General features: G+C 39.6%; 1 protein-coding gene across 1 annotated transcript in view; it reads right to left on the reverse strand.

Moving 5' to 3' along the window:
* The window catches only part of Iqch (IQ motif containing H), a 219,227-nt gene extending 203,633 nt beyond the window's left edge, over positions 1-15,594 (reverse strand). Inside the window, exon 1 of the mRNA XM_042687745.1 lies at positions 15,518-15,594. Within this exon, the coding sequence (XP_042543679.1) occupies positions 15,518-15,570 (53 nt within the window). The 5' untranslated portion in view covers positions 15,571-15,594. The remainder of the gene's footprint in view (positions 1-15,517) is intronic.
* Between the last annotated feature and the right edge of the window lie 5,756 nt (positions 15,595-21,350).

A 21,350-nucleotide genomic window follows, 5' to 3' on the forward strand; every position in this document is an offset into this window, starting at 1 on the left:
TTAGAAATGTAAAAACTTCCTAAACTGAACCAAGAAACTAGCTAAACAAGACAATAACATACAACCAGGTAAAAGAAATAACCAAAAAGTCTTCTAGGGGTTGGGAAGATGGCTCAGTGGTAGAGTGCTTGCCTTGCATGATCGAGGCCCTGGGTTCGATTCCTCAGCACCACATAAGCAAAATGAAAAAAGCCGGAAGTGGCGCTGTGGCTCAAGTGGTAGAGCGCTAGCCTTGAGCTGAAGAGCTGAGGGACAGCGCCCAGGCCCAGAGTTCAGGCCCCACAACTGGACCCAACCCCCCCCCCCCACCACCACCCGCCAAAAAAGGTCTTCTAACAAGGAAAAGTCCAGGCCTGGATGGATTCACTGCTGAATTCTATAAGACTTTTAAAGATGAACTAATACCAATACTCCCTAAGCTGTTCTGTGAAATAGAAACACAGGGAGCAATTCCAAACTCATTCTATGAAGCCAATAAAACAGTTATCCCAAAATCAGGTAAGGATCCAACAAAAAGAACTACAGACCAATTTCTCTGATAAACGTAGATGCAAAGATCCTCGATAAAATATTAGCCAACAGAATTCAGAAACAAAAAAAAAAAATCACAAAATATGACCAAGTAAGCTTCAACCCATACATGCAAGGCTGGTTCAATATCGGCAAATCAATAAATGTAATTCAACAGAGCCAAGGACAAGTACCATATGATCATCTCAAAAGACACAGTAAAAGCCTTCAACAAAATACAATGTCCATTCATGTTAAAAGCTTTGTAGAACCTAGGAATAGAAGGACTAGTCCTTAAAATAATAAAGACTACATATGAAGGACCAACAGCCAATATCACACTAAAACTATTCCCCTAAAATCAGGAACAAGGCAAGGATGCCCACTCTCTCCACTCCTCTTTAGTATAGTTCTGGAATTCTCTACCAGAGCAATAAGTCAGGAAAAGGACATTATAGGGAATAACATAGGGAAATAAGAAATTAAATTATCCCTATTTGCAGATGACTTGATGGTATACCTAAGGACCCCCCAAAAAACCCTCCACCCCCAAATTCCTAGAACTGATCAACCATTTGGCAAAGTAACAGTATACAAAGTTAACCCACATAAGTACTCTTTCTATATGCCAACAGTGTGCCAGCAGAAAGGGAAAACATGAAAACAACCCCATTTGCAATAGCCTCAAAAAAAAAAATTCTAGGAATTAACCTAACCAAAGATGTAAAAGATCTCTATAGCGAAAACTATAAAAATCTGGGGCTGGGAAGGTGGCTCAGTGGTAGAGCGCTTGCCTTGCATGCCTGAGGCCCTGGGTTTGATTCCTCAGCACCACATAAGCAAAAAGGAAAAAAGCTGGAAGTGGCGCTGTGGCTCAAGTGGTAGAACGCTAGTCTTGAGCTGAAGAGCTGAGGGACAGTGCCCAAGCCCAGAGTTCAGGCCCCACGACTGGACCAAAAAAAAAAAAAAAGAAAAAAAAAAGATAACTATAAAAATCTAAAGAAATCAAAGAGGACACCAGGAAACTTAAAGAGCTTCCATGTTCATATATAGGTAGAAACAATATTGTGAAAATTACTATACTACCAAAACTGATATACAAATTCAATGCAATCCCCATCAAAATCCCAATGATGTTCTTTAATGAGAGAAAACAATCCAAAAATTCATATGGAACAACAAAAGACCTACAATAGCCAAACCAATTCTAGCCACAAAAACAAGCAATATGGGTGGCATCACAATACCAGATTTCAAACTCTGCTCCATAGCCACAGTAACAACAACAACAACAACAACAAAAAGCTTGGTATTAACACAAAAAAAGACCTGAAGATCAAAGGAACAGATTAGAAGACCCAGAAATAAAACACTATAGTTACAGTCATCTGATATTTGACAAAGGAGCCAAAAACATACAGTGGAAAAAACAGCTTCTTCACCAATTAGTATTGGGAAAGCTGGGAAGCCATATGCAGAAAACTAAAAGTGGATCCCTGCTTGTTACCATGCACTAACATCAATTCAAAGTGGATCAAAGACCTCAACGTCAGACCCAAAACCCTGAAACTACCGCAAAGCAGAGTAGGAGAGATATTAGAACTTATAGGTATAGGCAGGAACTTCCTGAATGGAGTCCTAGGGGCCCAACAGATAGGAGAGAGAGCTGACTACCAGGACTACATTCGAATAAAAAGTTTCTGCACAGCTAAAGACACAGTTGGGACACAAACTAGAAAGACGGCCAACCAATTGGGAAAAGATCTTTACCAGCAATACATCAGACAAAGGCCTAATATCCAATATATACAAAGAGCTCAAGAAACTAACCCCTTCCAAACTTAATACACCAATTACTAAATGGGCAAGGGAGATAAGAAGAGACTTCTCAGAAGAAGAGGCAAGAATGCAAAGAAACACATGAGGAAATGCTCATCATCCCTGGCAATAAAGGAAATGCAAATCAAAACAACCATGAGATTCCATCTCACCCCAGTTAGATTGGCCAACATTTTGAATTTGAACAACAACAAATTCTGGTAGAGGTGTGGGGAAAAGGAACTCTACTTCACTGCTGGTGGGAATGTAAGCTAGTAAACCACTCTAGAAAGCAGTCTGGAGGTTCCCCCAAAAACTAAACATTGATGTTCCCTATGGCTCAGCCACACCACTCCCAGGCATCTACCCTGAGCATTATGAACCAGGATATTAAGGACACCTGCACAGCCATGTTCATTGCCACGCTATTTACAATAGCCAAGATATGGAAACAGCCCAGATACCCCACAATAGATGAGTGGATCCCCTATATTCAGTGAAAATTTTACACAGTCATTAGAAAGGATAAAATGATGTTACTTGCAGAGAAATGGATGGAATTAGAACAAATCATGTTAAGTGAGGTAAGCCAAGATCAGAGAGACAAATAGTGCATGTTCTCCTTGATATGGGGAAGTTAGATCTAAAACGCACTGGGATATGACAGATTACACAGAATTCTAGATACTCGCATACAGTGAGAACAAAAGAGGAGAGTCATAGGAAAGAATCACAAAAGTGCAGTACCCAAGCACATCTTCATATGTATATAAAATAATATACATACTGAGATGAACTGCAAAGATATGGAAACAAAGGACTTTTTCTTTTTTTTTTTTTTGTCCGGTCGTGGGGCCTGAACTCGGGGCCTGGGCGCTGTCCCTCAGCTCTTCAGCTCAAGGCTAGCGCTCTACCACTTGAGCCACAGCGCCACTTCCGGCTTTTTCTTTTTGCTTATGTGGTGCTGAGGAATCGAACCCAGGGCCTCATGCATGCAAGGCTAGCGCTCTACCACTGAGCCACCTTCCCAGCCCACAAAGGACTTTTTCTTAAATTGTTTTTTTCTTTTTCTGATGACTGAATTCTTTACCTTATATATGGTATATTCACATGCACTCTGTGGGAAGGCAGAGGGAGGGCACAGAATCAGGGGGGAAAGGGTGAAAAAGTATAGCAGCGGAGTGCACTGGGCATTGATGAAGGTAAACTATGCAACTCATGGGTGGAGATGGTATGGATGGAATGGGAGAGAGTTGGGGGAACAGATGCCATTTTGCAAAAGGAAATGTATTTATTACCTGATCTATGTAAATGTAACCCAGCTAAAGTTTATCACCTCTAAAACAACAATAAAGTACATTAGAAAAAAAAATGCCACAAGCCATACCTTGAGCCTGAGTTTTGAATAATACAAGTGTTAAGTAAGCTCTAAAACAACCGATTCCTTCTTTAGGAAGCCCACAGTAGTGACAAGAGACTGCTTTGAGGGAATAATCCACCTGAAGTCTAAAAGAGCCTGCAAAAGTAACTGGCAAAACAATTTGGAGTGGAGGCAAAAATGTTTGATCAGTGGAGCAGGGCTAATGGCTTCTTCATGCTTTAGAGTCATTCTGGTATATAATTGTCCTTGGAAAAGCACAGAATGGCTGCCGTTGCTTTCAAGTGGCAGGCACTTTATAAAGGTCACTCTTGCTCTTGTTTTTCAGATGAAAGTGTGCATATGAACAGGAGGAGTAAGGGAAGTGGGGTAATGAGATGCCTCAGAATCAAATTCAGACACAGATGTTAAGCACAATGTTTTTTAAAAAAGAAATGTACTCATAACATGACTTACATAATTGTAACTCCTCTGTACATTACCTTTACAATAAAAAAGTTAATAAAATAAAATAAAAATAATAGTATACCCATCTCTCATCAGCACTGGAGTGTTTCGCTTATTTGTAAAGAAAAAATATATTGTTCAATTTGAGTTTCTCTTTACTTTTTGTGTTTCAGTTGTATTTTATTAGTTACTAATGATGTCACACACTTCTCACTTATTTTCTGGTTATTCCCACTTTTGTTTTTTGTGAGTAGTCTGATGTCCTTTGACCTATATCAAGTTCTTTTCATTTATTTGATTTTGGCAAGAGCGCTTTATATTTAAGAAAGCAGTATTAGGGCTGGGAAGGTGGTTCAGTGGTAGCGTGCTTGCCTTGCATGCATGAGGCCCTGGGTTCGATTCCTCAGCACCACATAAACAGAAAAAGCTGGAAGTGGCACTGTGGCTCAAGTGGTAGAGCACTAGCCTTGAGCTGAAGAGCTGAGGGACAGCGCCCAGGCCCACAGTTCAGACCTTGGGACTGACAAAAACAAAACAAAACAAAACACAGTATTAGCCATTCTTGGATTATATCAGCAAATGCCTTTTTAAAAATATCTTTTATGATTCTGCCTAAAAATTATTTTTTCCATTTTTCAAACCCACAAAAAAATCTGTAAAAAACCAACCCTGAACAGCCATGTGTCCATCATGTGACAGCAAATGTTGATATCTTCTGCCTGACTTTGTGTGTATGCATGCATGCATGCACACACACACACACACACACACACATGCATGCATGCACAGAATATAGCTACATTCATTCTTACCAGACTCTATGTACTGTATTAGAACAACTCAGAATAAACTGGCTCCAGGTGCTTCAATAAATCAGTGACAATGAACCTTCTCATCTATATTCAACATTGAACAGAAATCTCTTCCTTTCCTTCTACCAGCTCTTATTATTACTTGCTTTGTTCTGGTTTCTTTCCACCACCACCACCACCACCCCCTTCAAATACCAACTCCAGAGCATATAGTGAAGATTGTTCTGTGCAGCTCTGATGATGCTGGTACAGATGGAAGTCCCCCTCCTAGGGTCAGCAAGCAGAGCATGGTGACTAAGAACAGTGTGAGCAGATATCACAAGCAATAAAACCTGAGAGAGCTAGCAAAGGGGAGAGGAAGAGCCATGTGGTGCCACAGAAGAAGAATCATTGCCAAAGCGGGACTAATCTATTTGGAAAACAATATAGAAATGCTTTGAGTTGCTTGGAGAAAATATGCTACTTTGGATAATATCCTTATCATTGTTTTCAGGATGACAGCCGGGAAAATCTTGCAATTGCTAGCAACAAGGATCACATTGTACATCAATTGGTTTCTGTTTCTACTAGAAAAACTACCAGGTTTTCTCTGAGTACTACTTGCTAAAAAAGAAATCTATGTTTGGTGAAAAGTGGACTTCCTGGTTTTTAGGCAGCTGTAGAGTAAGAAAGGACTATATTACAGAAGTGGACTTGCTACTGATAGATCAACTGTGTGACTTACGATGGTCACACACCTGAGATACCTCAGTTGCCTCACAGGGGAAATATGCATCTTGAGTGTTGAAAGAGAAATATCTAGAGAATATACATTCCATTCAGCTAACCATAGAAAATGGTCATCAAAATAAATCAAACAATTGGCTTTAAAGCAAATCCCAATACATTCAAAAGGGACTGGAAACAGATTTTTAAAAAATAACAAAAAAAAGGTGGGAGTATCAATCTCATACATTTAATGGAAGTCCTTTGTGAACTGTCAAGTATTAAAAAAACAAAGATAATTATCATGTGCATCTGTTCTAGACTGTTTATAGGTTGACCAAGGATAATTGTCACTTGGAATGGACTTTTCTGATTTCCCTGGTGTCCATAGATAGAGGATAGCTTTAAAGATTCGAGTGGTTGATTCTCAGGAGCAATAGAGATCAACAGTCCTTGTGTGTGTGTGTGTGTGTGTGTGTGTGTGTGTGTGTGTGTGTGTGTGTGTGTCTTTATATCTTTTATGTCTGTGTGTCTGTGTGCTTGTGTGTATATGTGACTGTGTGTATGAGCCTCTATGTGTCTGTTCCTGTGTATATGCCTGTGTGTATGTGTGTGTGTGTGTGCAGGTACTACAGCTTGAACTCAGGGCTTGGGCACTATCCATGAGCTTTTTTGCTCAAGGGCCGGTGCTCTACCATTTGAGCCACACCTTTACTTCTGACTTTTTTCGGTTAATTGGATAGCATCTCATAGACTTTTCTGCAAAGCTGGTTTCAAACAAAGCTCCTCAGATCTCAGTCTCCTACATAGTTAAGATTGCAGGTGCGAGCCATTGGCGCCTAGCTATCATCATTCTTTGAAGGACCTGCTACCCCAGGATGCTTGTTGTCAGAGTTTGAGCAGACATTGGTACTTCCTGCCCACCTACCTTCCAGTACCAGTCCTGGTTTAGTCCCAGTGCAAGAAGCTTACTCTCAGCATTTCTAGCAACAAAGAAGCAGAATTACAGACCAGGCTCTTGATCACCCAGAGGCAGATCCTCTGTGAGCAACAGAGTATTGCTTACAAACAGCCATGATCATCCTATGGATTCCAGGCACAGATCATCCAAGGACCTCACTCAGAAGCCAGTAAGAGAATTACAAACCAAAGTTTGCAAACCATTACCCTAAATCCTTGGTCTCTCAATTAGGGTTCTCACATCCCAGATGATAATAGAATGGCACTGGTTGTGTGAGGAAAGTGTATGAACTTCTATTTATATGAAATAAAAATCAGTAATAGGTAGGGTGTAACCCTACCTGTGACCCTAGCTACTCAGGAGACTGAGATCTAAGATCATGATTCAAAGTCAGTGTGGTTAGAAAAAATTTTCAGACTCTTGTCTCCAATTGAAAAGCAAAAACCTGGACATGAAGGTGTGGGTCAAGTGATAGAGCACCAGCTTTGAACAAAAGAGCTAAAGACCAGCATGCCATCACTCAGGTCATGCTCCAGAACCAGCATGAAAGGAAGAGAGAGAATGAAACAAAGAGAAAAGCGAGGGAGGAAGGAAGGAAGGAAGGAAGGAAGGAAGGAAGGAAGGAAGGAAGGAAGGAAGGAAGGAAGGAACGAGACAAAGACAAAAGAATTAGCACAAGTATTTAATATTCATGTAAGTGACAGCTTGCTTACAAGTAGATAGCACAGCTGGTCCTGAATTTGCCCCAAAAGACTATCATGAGTAGGTTTGGTTCTAGAGTCTCATGTGGCCTATTGGGAGATTATACACAAATCAGATTGAACAGGTCGGATTTCCTTGAAGACCTAGACGGGCTTTTCTCCAGCTTTTTACCTTGACTGATACTAGTATATTTTGAATTACATGTCACTTTGGCATCACATCTCCACAGCTAGGAATGAGAGATGCTCCTGCTACCTTCTCCAGGTTTATGAGAGGCTTCTCGTCTTCCTAAGAGGAAGGCCAATGATTGTACATTATATTCAAAATGAAAGATGAGGTCAAAAGTCCACTTTGGGGTGTCCACTCCACACCATAGTCAATGTCTTCCTTTACCCTTCTAGACTAAGGAAGCAAGGTAACTCCTTGTCAGGTGAGAAGCACTATATGAGAAAAGATCTGTGCCCAAAACATTAAGTTTTGGTTTCTGTGGAAACAATTGTTATCTGGTTAGCTCTTTTCAGCATTCATAATCTGCAAACCTGTAGGCCAGATTCTTTTTATATGTCAAGATGTCAAGATGACAGGACAAGCAAGGTACCAGTGGTACATGCCTGAAACTCCTAGCTACTCAGGAGACTAAGTTCTAACTAAGATCCTGGTTTAAAACCAGCCCAGGAGGAAAAGTCTTTGTGATACTTATCTCCAAGTAACCACCAAATAGCCCAAACTGGAGATATTGCTTAAGTGTTAGAGTACTAGCATTGAGCAAGAAGAGCTAAGCAAGAGCCTGAGGCTCTGAGTTCAAGCTCTAGTACCAGTACATGAGAGAGAGGGGGGGAGGAAGAGAGAGAGAGGAGGAAGAAGAAGAAGAAGAAGAAGAAGAAGAAGAAGAAGAAGAAGAAGAAGAAGAAGAAGAAGAAGAAGAAGAAGAAGAAGAAGAAGAAGAAGAAGAAGAAGAAGAAGAAGAAGAAGAAGAAGAGGAAGAGAGAGAGAGGAAGAAGGAGAAGGAGAAGGAGAAGGAGAAGGAGAAGGAGAAGGAGAAGGAGAAGGAGAAGGAGAAGGAGAAGGAGAAGGAGAAGGAGAAGGAGAAGGAGAAGGAGAAGGAAGGAGAAGGAGAAGGAGAAGGAAAAGGAGAAGGAGAAGGAGAAGGAAGAAGAAGGAGAAGAAGACGACGACGAAGAAGAAGAAGATGAAGAAGAAGGAGAAGAAGAAGGAGAAGGAGAAGGAGGAGAAGGAGAAGGAGAAGGAGGAGAAGGAGAAGGAGGAGGAGGAGGAGGAGGAGGAGGAGGAGGAGGAGGAGGAGGAGGAGGAGGAGGAGGAGGAGGAGGAGGAGGAGGAGGAGGAGGAGGAGGAGGAGAAGAAGAAGGAGAAGAAGAAGGAGAAGAAGAAGAAGAAGAAGAAGAAGAAGAAGAAGAAGAAGAAGAAGAAGAAGAAGAAGAAGAAGAAGAAGAAGAAGAAGAAGAAGAAGAAGAAGAAGAAGAAGAAGAGAGAAAACTTGAGACAAGAAGATAGGAGTTTATGTACTGGATTATTTCATTACAGCTGGTGACAGACCTCTCTCTCTCTCTCTCTCTCTCTCTCTCTCTCTCTCTCTCTCTCTCTCTCGTTGGTCATGGGGTTTGAACTTTGGGCCTTGAACATTGTCCCTCAGCTCTTCAAGGCTAGCATTCTACCACTTAGTAGCCACAGTGCCACTTCTGGTTTTCTGGTGGTTTATTGGAGAGTCTCACAGACTTTCCTGCCTAGGCTGGCTTTGAACTGCTTTGATCTCAGCCTCCTGAGCAGCTAGGATTACAGGCATGAGCCACGGGCACCCAGCTACAGACATCTCTTTACCTCAGTTGATTTGGCACTTACATGCTTGGTCCTTTGACAAACACTTTCTCTACTATAGCTGATTTGGCTATCATCTGTATTTTTCCATACTTAGCCATATTGGATTGTTTTGATATCAAATTAAGAGTCCATATACTGAGTTGACAAAGTAACTTCTAATATTTTCTTCTTTGAGAATCTCTTTTATAATTTTCCCTATAGATTCTTTGTCTTCAAAGGATATGTATATTGATCAATCTACAAGTCATTATTTTAACCTATTTGCAAGGCATGGTCCCAAAGATAGAAATGACCAAATAGCAGGGCTGGGAATGTGGCTTAGTGGTAGTTTGCCTAGCATGTAAGAAGCCCAAGGTTCGATTTCTCAGTGCCACATAAACAGAAAAAGCCAGAAGTGATGCTGTGGCTCAAGTGGTAGAGTGCTAGCTAGCCTTGAGCAAAAGAGGCTCAGAAATGTCCAGGTCCAGAGTTCAAGCCCCAGTACTGGCAAAAAAAAAAAAAGAACAAAAAAGAAAAGACAAAATAGCAAAACATTTAAACAGTATGAACTAGCACATTTTTAATATTCAAGCCAAGAGCACACATTTTTTAACTTTTATTTTGATTGATCATGATTTCTTTTAAGAATTTAAAGATATTGAAAATAAGGATGGCTTAATATATGTAAATTAGTAAATATAATACATCTCATAAACAAAACCAAAAGCAAAAATCACATGAACATCTCGAACAATGCAGAAAAGGCCTTTGACGAAATACAGCATCTTTTATGATTAAAAACTCTGAAGAAGCCAGGAATGCAAGGGACATACTTGAACGGAATAAAGACTATATATAACAACCTAGAGCTAACATTATATTAAGTGAGGAAAAATGGAACTTACTTCCCCTCGTCAGGAATGAGACAAGGATGCCCACTCTCCCCGCTCTTATTCAATATGGCACTAGAATTCCTAGCCAGAGCAATAAGGCAAGATAAAGATATAAAAAGGATTCATAAAGGGAAAGAAGAAATAAAATTATCCTGATTTGCTGAAGCTGTAATTCTGTATTTTACATACTCTAAAGACCCACCAGAAAAAATCTAGAACTGATAAATACCTTAAAAAGGTGGCAGTGCCCATTTAATTGTAACCCCTCTGTACAGTATTTTCACAATAAAAAAAAAAGTTAAAGGAGAAAGGTGGCAGGATGCAAAAATCAATACCCACAGATCAGTAGCTTTCCTATATACCAACAATGAACAGGCTGAGAAAGAAATCAGGAAAACAATTCAATTTGTAATAGCCCCAAACAATAATGTACTTAGGTATTAGCGTAACCAAGGAGTGAAAGACCTCTACAATGAAACTGTATAATACCTTGAGAAAAGAAATTGAAGAAGGGGCTGGGAAGGTGGCTCAGTGGTAGAGTGCTTGCCTTGCATGCTTGAGGCCCTGGGTTCGATTCCCCAGCACCACATAAGCAAAAAGAAAAAAGCCGGAAGTGGTGCTGTGGTTCAAGTGGTAGAGCGCTAGCCTTGAGCTGAAGAGCTGAGGGACAGCGCCCAGGCCCAGAGTTCAGGCCCCATGACCGGACCCCCCCACCCCCCCGAAAAAAAGAAATTGAAGAAGACATCAGAGGATGGAAAGACCTCATGTGATCATGGACTGGACAAATTAGTATCATGAAAATGGCCATACTGCCAAAGAAATCTACAGCTTCAATGTAATACCCATTAAAATCCCAATGTCATTCCTCACAGAATTAGAGAAATCAATCCATAAATATGGAGGCATAAAGGACCCTAAATAGCATAAGTAATTCTAATTGAAAACAAAAACAAAAATAAGTCAAAACAAAAAAAAAACACTGCTGGAGTTATCACAATACCAGACTTCAAATTATATTACAGAGCCATAGTAGCAAAAACATAGTAGCTTGGTACTGGCACAACAACAGACCTGAAGATCAATAGAGCAATGAAAAAGACCTAGAAATAATGTTTGACAACGGAGCTAAAAGCATACAAGGGAGAAAATACAGCCTCTTGAACAAATGGTTCTGGGGAAATTGGGTCTCTGCAGGAAACTGGACCTCAATTTCTCACACTGTACAAAAATCAACTCCAGTTGGATCAAAGAGCTCAAAGTAGGATTGCAAACTTTAAGTCTATGACAGGAAAGCGTAGGAAAAACTCTGGTAGCATAGATAAATATCTTCTGTATATCTGTTTCTAGCTCCAGAAACCCAGAGGATGGGAGCATGAATCGACAAATAGGACTACATCAAATTAAAGCGTTTACACCACAAAAGAAATAGTCACCAGGACCAAGGGACAATCCACAGAATGGAGAAAGTCTTCTCTACTATCCCACAGATAAAGGATTGATATCCAAAATACACTGAAAATTTTTTTTTAAATGACATAAGAAAACAAATAATCCAACTAATAAATTAGGCAGGTGAACTGGGTAGATATTCTCACAAGAAGAGATACAAATAGCTAATAGATACAGGAAAAAATGTTCAACATCCTTAGCCATAAGGAAATATAAATCAAAATCACATTAAGATTCTATGTTACCCCAGTCAGTATGGCAGCCATCAAGGAAACAAGCAACAATAAATGTTGGTAAGGACATGGAAGAACCCTCATACACTGTTGGTGGGAATGTAAACTAGTAAAACCACTATGAAAATCAGTGTGAAGCTTCCTCAAAAAACTAAAAATAGACCCTCCCTATAGCTCTACCACTATTGGACCATATATCCACAGGAGAGTAATATACCAGAAAGACATCTACATAACTATGTTTACTGTAGCACTATTCACAGTAGCCAAATGATGCAATCAACCAAAGTACCTATAAAGAAGATAGTTGTGTGTGTGTGTGTGTGTGTGTGTGTGTGTGTGTATGAATATTACATGGCCATAAAGAAAATTTAAATGTCATTTGCAGAAAATGGGTGCAGTTGGAAGACATCAGATTGAAACAAGTCAAGCTCAAAAAGCAAAATATTTTGTTGGACTGTGAGCCCCTCTAAGGCTAATTCCCCCCTAATTCTCTCATAATTCTCAGTTAATACATTTGTATACACTACATACAACCCTGAAGTGTTTACTTATGCACTGTAAAATACTTTTAGTTTCTACATATGAGAGAAAACATGTATCCTTTGTCTTTCTTGGTGTGACTTACTTCACTTAACATTTTTTTTTCTAGGTCCTTCCATTTATTTGCAAATGATGTAACATCGTTCTTTCTAATGGATGAGTAAAATACCACAATTTCTTGATCCATTTGTCCACTGAAAGGCATCTGGGCTGATTCCATACCCACATCCCAGCACCCAGTAGTATGGAGCAGAGCTTTGGGTATTCCAACTTTCCATAACTCTCTGGGTATTGTTCCTGAAACCTGGCTTCACTGTCTACAGTATTCACCTCTGCTGCAGAAGGCACAAATAGAAGAGCACAGGATAAAGACTTAGAATAGCCAAAACAATTCTAGGGAATAAAGACAACATGGGAGGGATATCCATGCCGAACTTCAAACTCTACTACAGAGCTATAATAACAAAGACAGCATGGTACTGGCACAAAAACAGACCCGAAGACCAATGGAACAGAATAGAAGATCCAGAAATAAATCCACAGGCCTACAGCCAGCTGATATTCGACAAAGGAGCCAAAGACATACAATGGAAGAAACACAGCCTCTTCAACCACTGGTGCTGGGAAAACTGGGCGGCCACATGCAGAAAACTAAAAGTGGACCCCAGCCTATCACCATACACCAACATCAACTTAAAATGGATTAAAGACCTTAACATTAAACCTGAATCTCTGAGAGACACTTGAACTAATAGGCACAGGAAGGAACTTCCTGAACAGAGTCCTAGGGTCACAACAAATTGGAAAGAGACTCGACAAATGGGACTACCTTAAAATAAAAAGCTTCTGCACAGCTAAATCTATCGCAACCAAGCTAGAAAGACAACCAACTAATTGGGAAAAAAATATTTACCAGCAATATATCAGACAAGGAGTTAACATCCTGTATATACAGGGAACTCAAGAAACTAATCCCTCCCAAACCTAACAAACCAATTACTAAATGGGCAAGGGAACTAAAGAGGGACTTCTCAGATGAAGAAATAAAAATGGCAAAGAAACACATGAGGAAATGTTCATCATCCCTGGTGGTGAAGGAAATGCAAATAAAGACAACCCTGAGATACCACCTTACCCCAGTCAGAATGTCCCACATCCACAAATCAGCCAACGACAAATGCTGGAGGGGATGTGGAGAAAGAGGAACCCTATTACACTGCTGGTGGGAATGTACACTTATACAACCATTTTGGAAAGCAGTCTGGAGGGTCCTTAGAAAGCTAAAGATTGACCTCCCTTACGACCCAGTCATACCACTTCTAGGCATCTACCCTGAACAACAGGAACTAATATACAAGGACACGTGCACCTCCATGTTTATTGCAGCACTGTTCACAATAGCTAGGATATGGAAACAACCCAGATGCCCCACCACAGATGAATGGATCCAAAAATTGTGGTATCTATACACAATGGAATATTATGCAGCCATTAGAAATGACAAAATAATGGCATTTGAAGGGAAATGGATGGAGCTAGAAGGAATCATGTTGAGTGAGGTAAGCCAAGAGCAAAGAGACAAACGGTACATGGTCTCCCTGATAAGTGGATGTTAAATCCAAAATGTTAGGTGATACGACAAAATTAACAGGACTTAAGAAACAAAGAACTCTCACTCATCTGGTCGAACCACTACTAAATATGCCCATGCTGCTGATCACATGTATGGTGTATATGTGTACACCGTTATATGTTATAGACTGTGATAGACAATTTGCTCCAGGAAAGTTAGAATCAACTTGTGACTTTAAATGAGCATCATTATTCCACAATTTGGGAAATTATGTAATCACTTAATCACAATTTAAAAAAAAAAAGAGAACCTGGGGAAGGTAGGGAGGGAAGGGATGGTAGGGGGAAAACAATGGAGGGGGTAACAATGCTCAATAGGAAGTGTATTCATTACCTTGCTCGTGTAACTGTAACCCTCTGTATAGTATCTTTACAATAAAAAAATTAAAAAAAAGAAGAGCACAGGATTTAAAAACTTAGTACAACCAGGTGCTAGTAGTTCATACCTGTAATCCTATCTATTCAAGAGACTGAGATCTAAAGAGCACAGTTCAAAGCCAGCCAGGACAGAAAAGTTCATGAGTCTCTTACCTCCAATTAAGCACCCAAAAAAGCCAGAAGTGGAGCTTTGGTTTAAGTGATAGAGTGCTAGCCTTGAGCAAAAAAAACAAACAAACAAAAACCTCTCAAGGACAGCCCCTCTGCCCCCACTCCCTGAGTTCAAACCCCAGGACTGTCACAAAAAATTAAAATGAAAAAACAAAACAAAATACTTAACTACCAAAAAAAAAAAAAAAAAAAAGCCAGGCGCCAGTGGCTTAGGCCTGTAATCCTAGGAAGTTGACATTTTAGGATCTAAGTTCAAAGTCTTCTTAGGCAGGAAAGTCCATCAGATGGTTGTCTTCAATTAACCACCAAAAAAACCAGAAGTAGAGGTGTGGACCAAGTGGTAGAGTGCCAGCCTTGAGCAAAAAATCTGAGATACTGCCCAGAACCTGAGTTCAAGCTCCAATACCAGAAAAACAAAGTCAGCCTTACTAAAAAAAATATAGAATACATATAAAATACATGCAGGTGGCTTATGTGTAAAAGGATCTAGGATGAGACAAGGCCTCTTCTTTTCTAACTCAATATTAATTGAATAAATAATCTCTTGGGATACATAATTCAAGCAAGCGTTAGTATTTTTTTCTTACCATGGATACTCAAATCATCTTTACAACAAAACACACATGACAGGCTAAAAACTAAACAGAGTTCCATGGGTTCTGAATAGTGTAAAAACAAAATTGCATTAAAATGTTTCTTTTAGGAGCTGAGTTTTAAATGCCTTTCACCAAAAGCAATAAATAAAGTAAGAAACACCAAAATGTAGGACCCTGAAATAACTGTGACATCAATCATTACAACTGAACAGGAATAATCCCCAATGAACTCCAAGTCTAAATTCTGCCATTAGCATTTTCATGTAAAACTTGGACTGCAATTGGTAAAATCGATGTGAACAAAGCCAAGAAAAAAAGTTGCCTTAAAAAGTTGCCTTTGTAGTTATCATCTGAAAAAGTGTTTATTTTTATATTTCTTTAGAAGCCTAGCAATTTTTGTGTGTGTCTGTGGCTTGAACTCAGGACTTCATTCTCTTGCTTACCTTCGAAGTATGAATTGTCTATTTTACTTACCCTTTGGATACCAGAGGAGCGCGTAAGTTTTCATCCACAGGAGTCAGTGACATATGCTGGTTAACAACGTCTAAATACTTCTCAATATGAATCTGTTAATGAAAGTCAAAGTTTAGGCCATTATGGTTGGACTTAAGATACTCAGCTAATTTGTTTCTTTAGATTAACACTCTGAATCATGTAATTAAGCAAAAACAAAAATATAAACAACCCACATGCCTAAGGCCAAATTATTTCAACTCTCCCCAAAAGCATAATAAATGACAAAGACTTAAAGTGTTAATCACCTGTAGTGCTCTTCACAAATAAAACTGCAAATAATGGTCAAGCTATGGATTAACCAGATCAAATCTCCCAGGAATGACAGACGTGTAGCCATGTACTTGCAGTCATTTGATCCTTATTTTATTTCTTTTGTGCTGGTCCTGAAGCTTCAACTCAGAACCTGGGCACAGTCCCTTCGCTTTTTCATTCAAGGCTGGCACTCTACCACTTGATCCACAGCTCCACTTCCAGAATTTCACTTATTTATTGAAGATAAGAGTCTCACAAACTCTTTTGCTTGAGCTGGCTTTTAATTAGGAAATGAGGATATCTCAGTTTCCAGAGTAGCTAGGATTATAGGCGTGAGTGGTTTACCCTGCATCATTTGACCTTTAGATTAAAATGGCCAACTCAGATATTCCAGATAAGTCTAGCCTTCAGGTAACATTCAGGTAACACAGGACAATGACATGCTAGTCTGGTGAGACTAAAAATACTCCTCGTTTCTCACAGCCTCAGGAGATGAACAATGAAGCTGATTACACAGCAGAGTGCAGATCTAAAGCCAAAGCAGACATACTGAAAATTTAAGCGTCAAAGTATAGACGATCGAAATGAGCCTTATTTGAAGATGAGCCCCATTAGCTAATACCTACTAGTTTCATAAATGAATATTATCATTGCCTGAAGTCTGAATTCTTCTCTGTCTTTAGGTCTGCTTGTAATGACGTGAAGTTTCTAACTACTTTATCTAACTCCAGATTTGAAATACTTTCACCTGCTTGATTCTAGTACTATAAGAAAGAAAAAGAAACAGAAAAAAAAGAAAGTGTTGAAAAAAACACAAATAGCTCAGAATACTTAAGCTATTAAGAAAAGTCAACTCTCTTATTTTTTAGAATCGCCATAGCTCTCAGTAGATCTAGATTACTTTGGTAATCTTTATTACTTTTGGTAAGCTTTATTGGGAACTGGGCGCTGGTGGCTCAAGCCTGTAATCCTAGCTACTCAAGAGGCTGAGATCCGTGGATCTCGGTTCAAAGCCAGCCTGGGCAGGAATGTCCATGAGACTCTTATCTCCAATAAACCACTCTCAAAACCGGAAGTGGTGCTGTAGCTCAAGTGGTAGAGCGCACACCTCGAACTAAAGAGCTAAAGAACAGCACCCAGGCCCAGAGTTCAAGCCCCATGACCAACAACAACAACAACAAAGGCTTTATTGGGGATGTCAGGCATATTGTTGGATTCACAGAAACTATATTTCAAACTCTTAAAATTCTATTTAATGGTCTGGGAAGGTGGCTCAGTGGTAGAGCGCTTGCCTTACATGCATGAGGCCCTGGGTTCAATTCCTCAGCACCACATAAGCGAAAAGGAAAAAAAGCCAGAAGTGGCGCTGTGGCTCAAGTGGTAGAGTGCTAGCCTTGAGGTGAAGAGCTGAGGGACAGCGCCCAGGCCCAGAGTTCAGGCCCCACGACCGGACCACGCCCCCCCCCCCCAAAAAATTCTATTTACTGAAACCACATGTCACAAGTGCCACTGCAGAATCTTGCATTTATTCTCTTTAAATTTTTTTGTGGAATATATATGGTATATAACATGTGAACACCGTTATATGTTACAGACTGTGATAGACAATTTGCTCCAGGAAAGTTAGAATGAACTTTTTTAAATGAGCATCATTATTCCACAATACTGTGAAATTCCGGAAATTATGTAATCACTTAATCACAATCAAAAAAAAAAAAAAAGAACCTCGGGGAAGGGAGGGAGGGAGGGGATGGTAGGGGGAAAACTATGGAGGGGGTAACAATTGTCAAGAGGAAGTGTACTCATTACCTCACACATGTAACTGTAACCCTCTGTATAGTATCTTTACAATAAAAAAAAAATTTTGTGGAATAAAATGTGTAAATCAGTCAGTTTATAGCAGTCATTACCATATAAAAAAAACTAAAGGAATTTCAATTCTAAACTCACCTCTACTACAGAATGATTTAGCTCCTATGAAAATCACAAGTTGTTTGTTCTAAAGGTTTCATTGTTGTTTTCTGGTATTTTACTTATTATCTCAAATTCTACTTACTTTTAACCCTTTTTCAGTCCTTCTGATGGCTGTTTCAAGATTTTGAATGTCTAGAGCCTGTATTTTTTCATCAATTGGGTATTTTGTTATTTTTTCCTTTAATTGATGGAGATCTTCATGGATCTATACAAAAATACAAAATATTGTCAGAACACATCTATAGCAGTTATTTATTTTACAAATCTGCAATATGCTTGGGTTCCTAGAGTCATGAAGATGATTCTGTGGTATTCACTGAAAAAGATCACCTCAGGGATTCTAGGACAGTCTTTGTTCTAAATATTCCATAATTCTTTCTCAGATTTTGAAGAAACAAGCTTTTATACAATTTCCCCTACTATTAGAAATAGAGGATAAAACTACAACTGAAATGGCTTCTGAAATCTCAAAGCAGTTGAGCCTGAAATAATAAATTTGTACTAGACTTTAAGTTCTACAGATTGGTTAAGGTAACAAAATGGAAAACTTCCAGCAAGAAAGGTTGAGTAGAATCTAGCTTTTCAAAATAATATTAGGGCTACATGCAGTAGCTCACAGTAATAATTCTACCTACTGATTAGACTGAGATTTGAGTATCCCAGCTGCCCCATGTCAAGACTTTTTTTATTGGGGGGGGGGAAGCAGGGAGTCAGTTGTGGGGCTTGAACTCTGGACCTGGGTGCTGTCCTGAGCTCTTCAACTCAAGGCCAGTGCTCTACCACTTGAACCACAGGGTCACTTCCGGTTTTCTGGTAGTTTATTGAAGAGTCCCACAGATTTTCCTGCCCAGGCTGGCTTTGAATGGCAATCCTCAGATCTCAGCCTCCTTAGTAGCTAGGATTACAGGTGTGAGCCACTGGCACCTGGCTTTTGTGAGACTCTTATTTCCAGTTAAACCACAACCACAAGCATAACAACAAATGTCAGAAACAAAGCTGTGGCTGAAGTGGTGGGACACTAGCTTTGAGCAAAAAAGCTAAGAAGCACCTCCTAGAACCTGAGTTCAAACCCTAGTGCCAGCAGCACACACACACACACACACACACACACACACACACACACACACACACACACACACAGAGTACTACCAGGACATGCTGGTTTTCTGTCCTTGATTGTCTCATTCAACTGAGCTAAAGAAGAAGCTCTGAAGGTATGGCTTTGATTTTATTTCATGTAATGAGCAATGAAAACAATCCATGAAGGAGTAACAATATAGTATTAGTTGAACATTTTCCTTCAATGCATATTTTCCTTGGAAATGCTAAACTTCACTCCAATCTCAGGCACTCTGAGAATCCAATGGGCACTATGAAACTACCAGGAACAAGATTTTCATGCTAGCAACCAAACTTCAGATAAATACAGATGGCACCAATTATTGTATGGGCTGCTGCCACAAGAAAAACATTTTGTTATGCAAATCTATGAACCCAACACCTGTTTCAGCAATAGTCACACCAATAACAATCTGCAGGCTGGGTTGCTACAGGCATTTTGAAATGGGTACCTTTTCTCTGTTAGTATAACTGGACTCACATATTGATCCCAGCCCATGTTATTGATTACTAAGGGATATTCCCACAGAGTCAAGCACTGTATTCAAAAGATAAGAATTTGCATCTTTTCACTGATGGGCAACATAGTCTGGCAGATACATCTGGCCATTTGCACACAACACAAATTGTCATGTAAAGCCTTCGGGGCTCACAGATTGGTGTCTGAAGATACCTACTATTTCTTTGTAAAACTAAGAATGAATATATGCTTCTTTCGATTGATTTGTCCAAATTATTGCTACAAATGGATTTACTGTCTATTGTTTGAAAACAATACAATAGACAGTTGAAGGCCCCTACTCTTTGGGTAGGGGTTCTTTCCTCTAAACTTATTTTCTTTCTAGTATTTGCAGCTCTATATCTTCCTGCAGTTATGCCTATTACTGCCCAAGGGAGTAAAACTGAACTGGATTACTCACCAAGGTGTCAAAAGTTGTTTTTTTTTTCTGTATGTCTTCTGCAAATAACAAGAGTTTCAAAATCATATGAAATAGGCCTTACTGTTACATAACAAGAACTTTATAAAATCTACCGGAATGGAAAGGGAGCTGTGGCTCAAATAGAGTGCTGGCCTTGAGCAAGGAGGCTAAAGAGGAACACCTTGGCCCTGAGTTAAAACCCCAGTACCCACACAAATAAAAGAAAATAAAATCTGCTGAAAAATAATTCTTAGCTCTAACACTAGTCAAATGATTTTTGTATGTATCAGCTACATTTTTTGAACTCTAGTTTTTAGGGTTATTTGTGTGTGTGTGTGTGTGTGTGTGTGTGTGTGTGTGTGTGCATGCATGCACACACTCACAGGTAAAGGAACATTGAATTCTGGGCCTCATTCTATAGCTTAGCTTTTGCACTCAAGACTAGCACTCTACCACTTGAGCCACACCTCTATTTCCAGCTTTTTTATGGTTAATTGAAGATCAGAGTCTAGAAGATTTATCTGCCTCTGCTGGTTTTGAACTATGATCCTCAGATCTCAACCTCCTGAGTAGCTAAGATTATAGGCATGAGCCACCAGTGCCTGGATCTAGTTTCTCTGGAGAGAGAAAGAGGGAGGGGGGGAGGGGAGAGAAAAGGAGGGAGGGAAGGAGGAGAGAGGGAGAGAGAAAGAGGGAGAATAATTGCTCTACTCCTTAGAAATTATGAATGAAAATTCAGGATAAATGAATGAATCAGGTGGGCACCAGTGGCTCAGGCCTGTAATCCTAGCTAATCAGAAGGCTGAGATCTGAGGATTGAGGTTCAAAGGCAGACTAGGCAGTGAGACTCAAATCCCCAATTTTCCACCACAAAACTGGAAGAGGTGCTGTGGTTCAAAGTGGTACAGCACTAGCCTTGAGCAAAAAAACTCAGGGACAGCACTCAGGCCTTGAGTTCAAGCTATGTGACTGACAAAAAAAAAATGAATCAATGTAAACTTTGTTTCTAAATATATATGAACCAGAATCTTTCTTTTTCTTAAGAAATTAAATGTGAAATGTTACTTAGCCTCTTAAATGTTTACTGCTCTATCTGTAAAATGGAGATAAATAACAGCTACAGAAGGGTGGCAAGAATAAAATGGCATGTTAAATGGTATGTAAATTGCTTGTACAGTGCTAGCCACATACTGTGGTACTGGACAAATGTTTAATCTTCCTCTCTCGTTTGAAAAACCTAATCAAACTCTTGCACATAACTGATACTCACTAAAGATTCATTGAATGAAATTGCTCCCTTAATCTTTCTCAAGTGCCTTTTACTTTTCCTGCCAGATATTTTCTCCTCCCTTCTTAATAACCACCCATCTGTTTGTATAATTGCATCACCAACAAGTACTATACAAAATGTTACACCAGACTTGGTAGGAAATGAGATCAACTTCTTAATCTCTCTTCTTCTCAAATAGGACCAATCTACCATATTGAACTATGACCTGTCACCCATTATCTCTATGACCATCAAG

This window comes from Dipodomys spectabilis, unplaced genomic scaffold (genome assembly GCF_019054845.1).
Source record: "Dipodomys spectabilis isolate Male_0828 unplaced genomic scaffold, ASM1905484v1 ptg000108l, whole genome shotgun sequence".
Lineage (NCBI taxonomy): Eukaryota > Metazoa > Chordata > Mammalia > Rodentia > Heteromyidae > Dipodomys > Dipodomys spectabilis.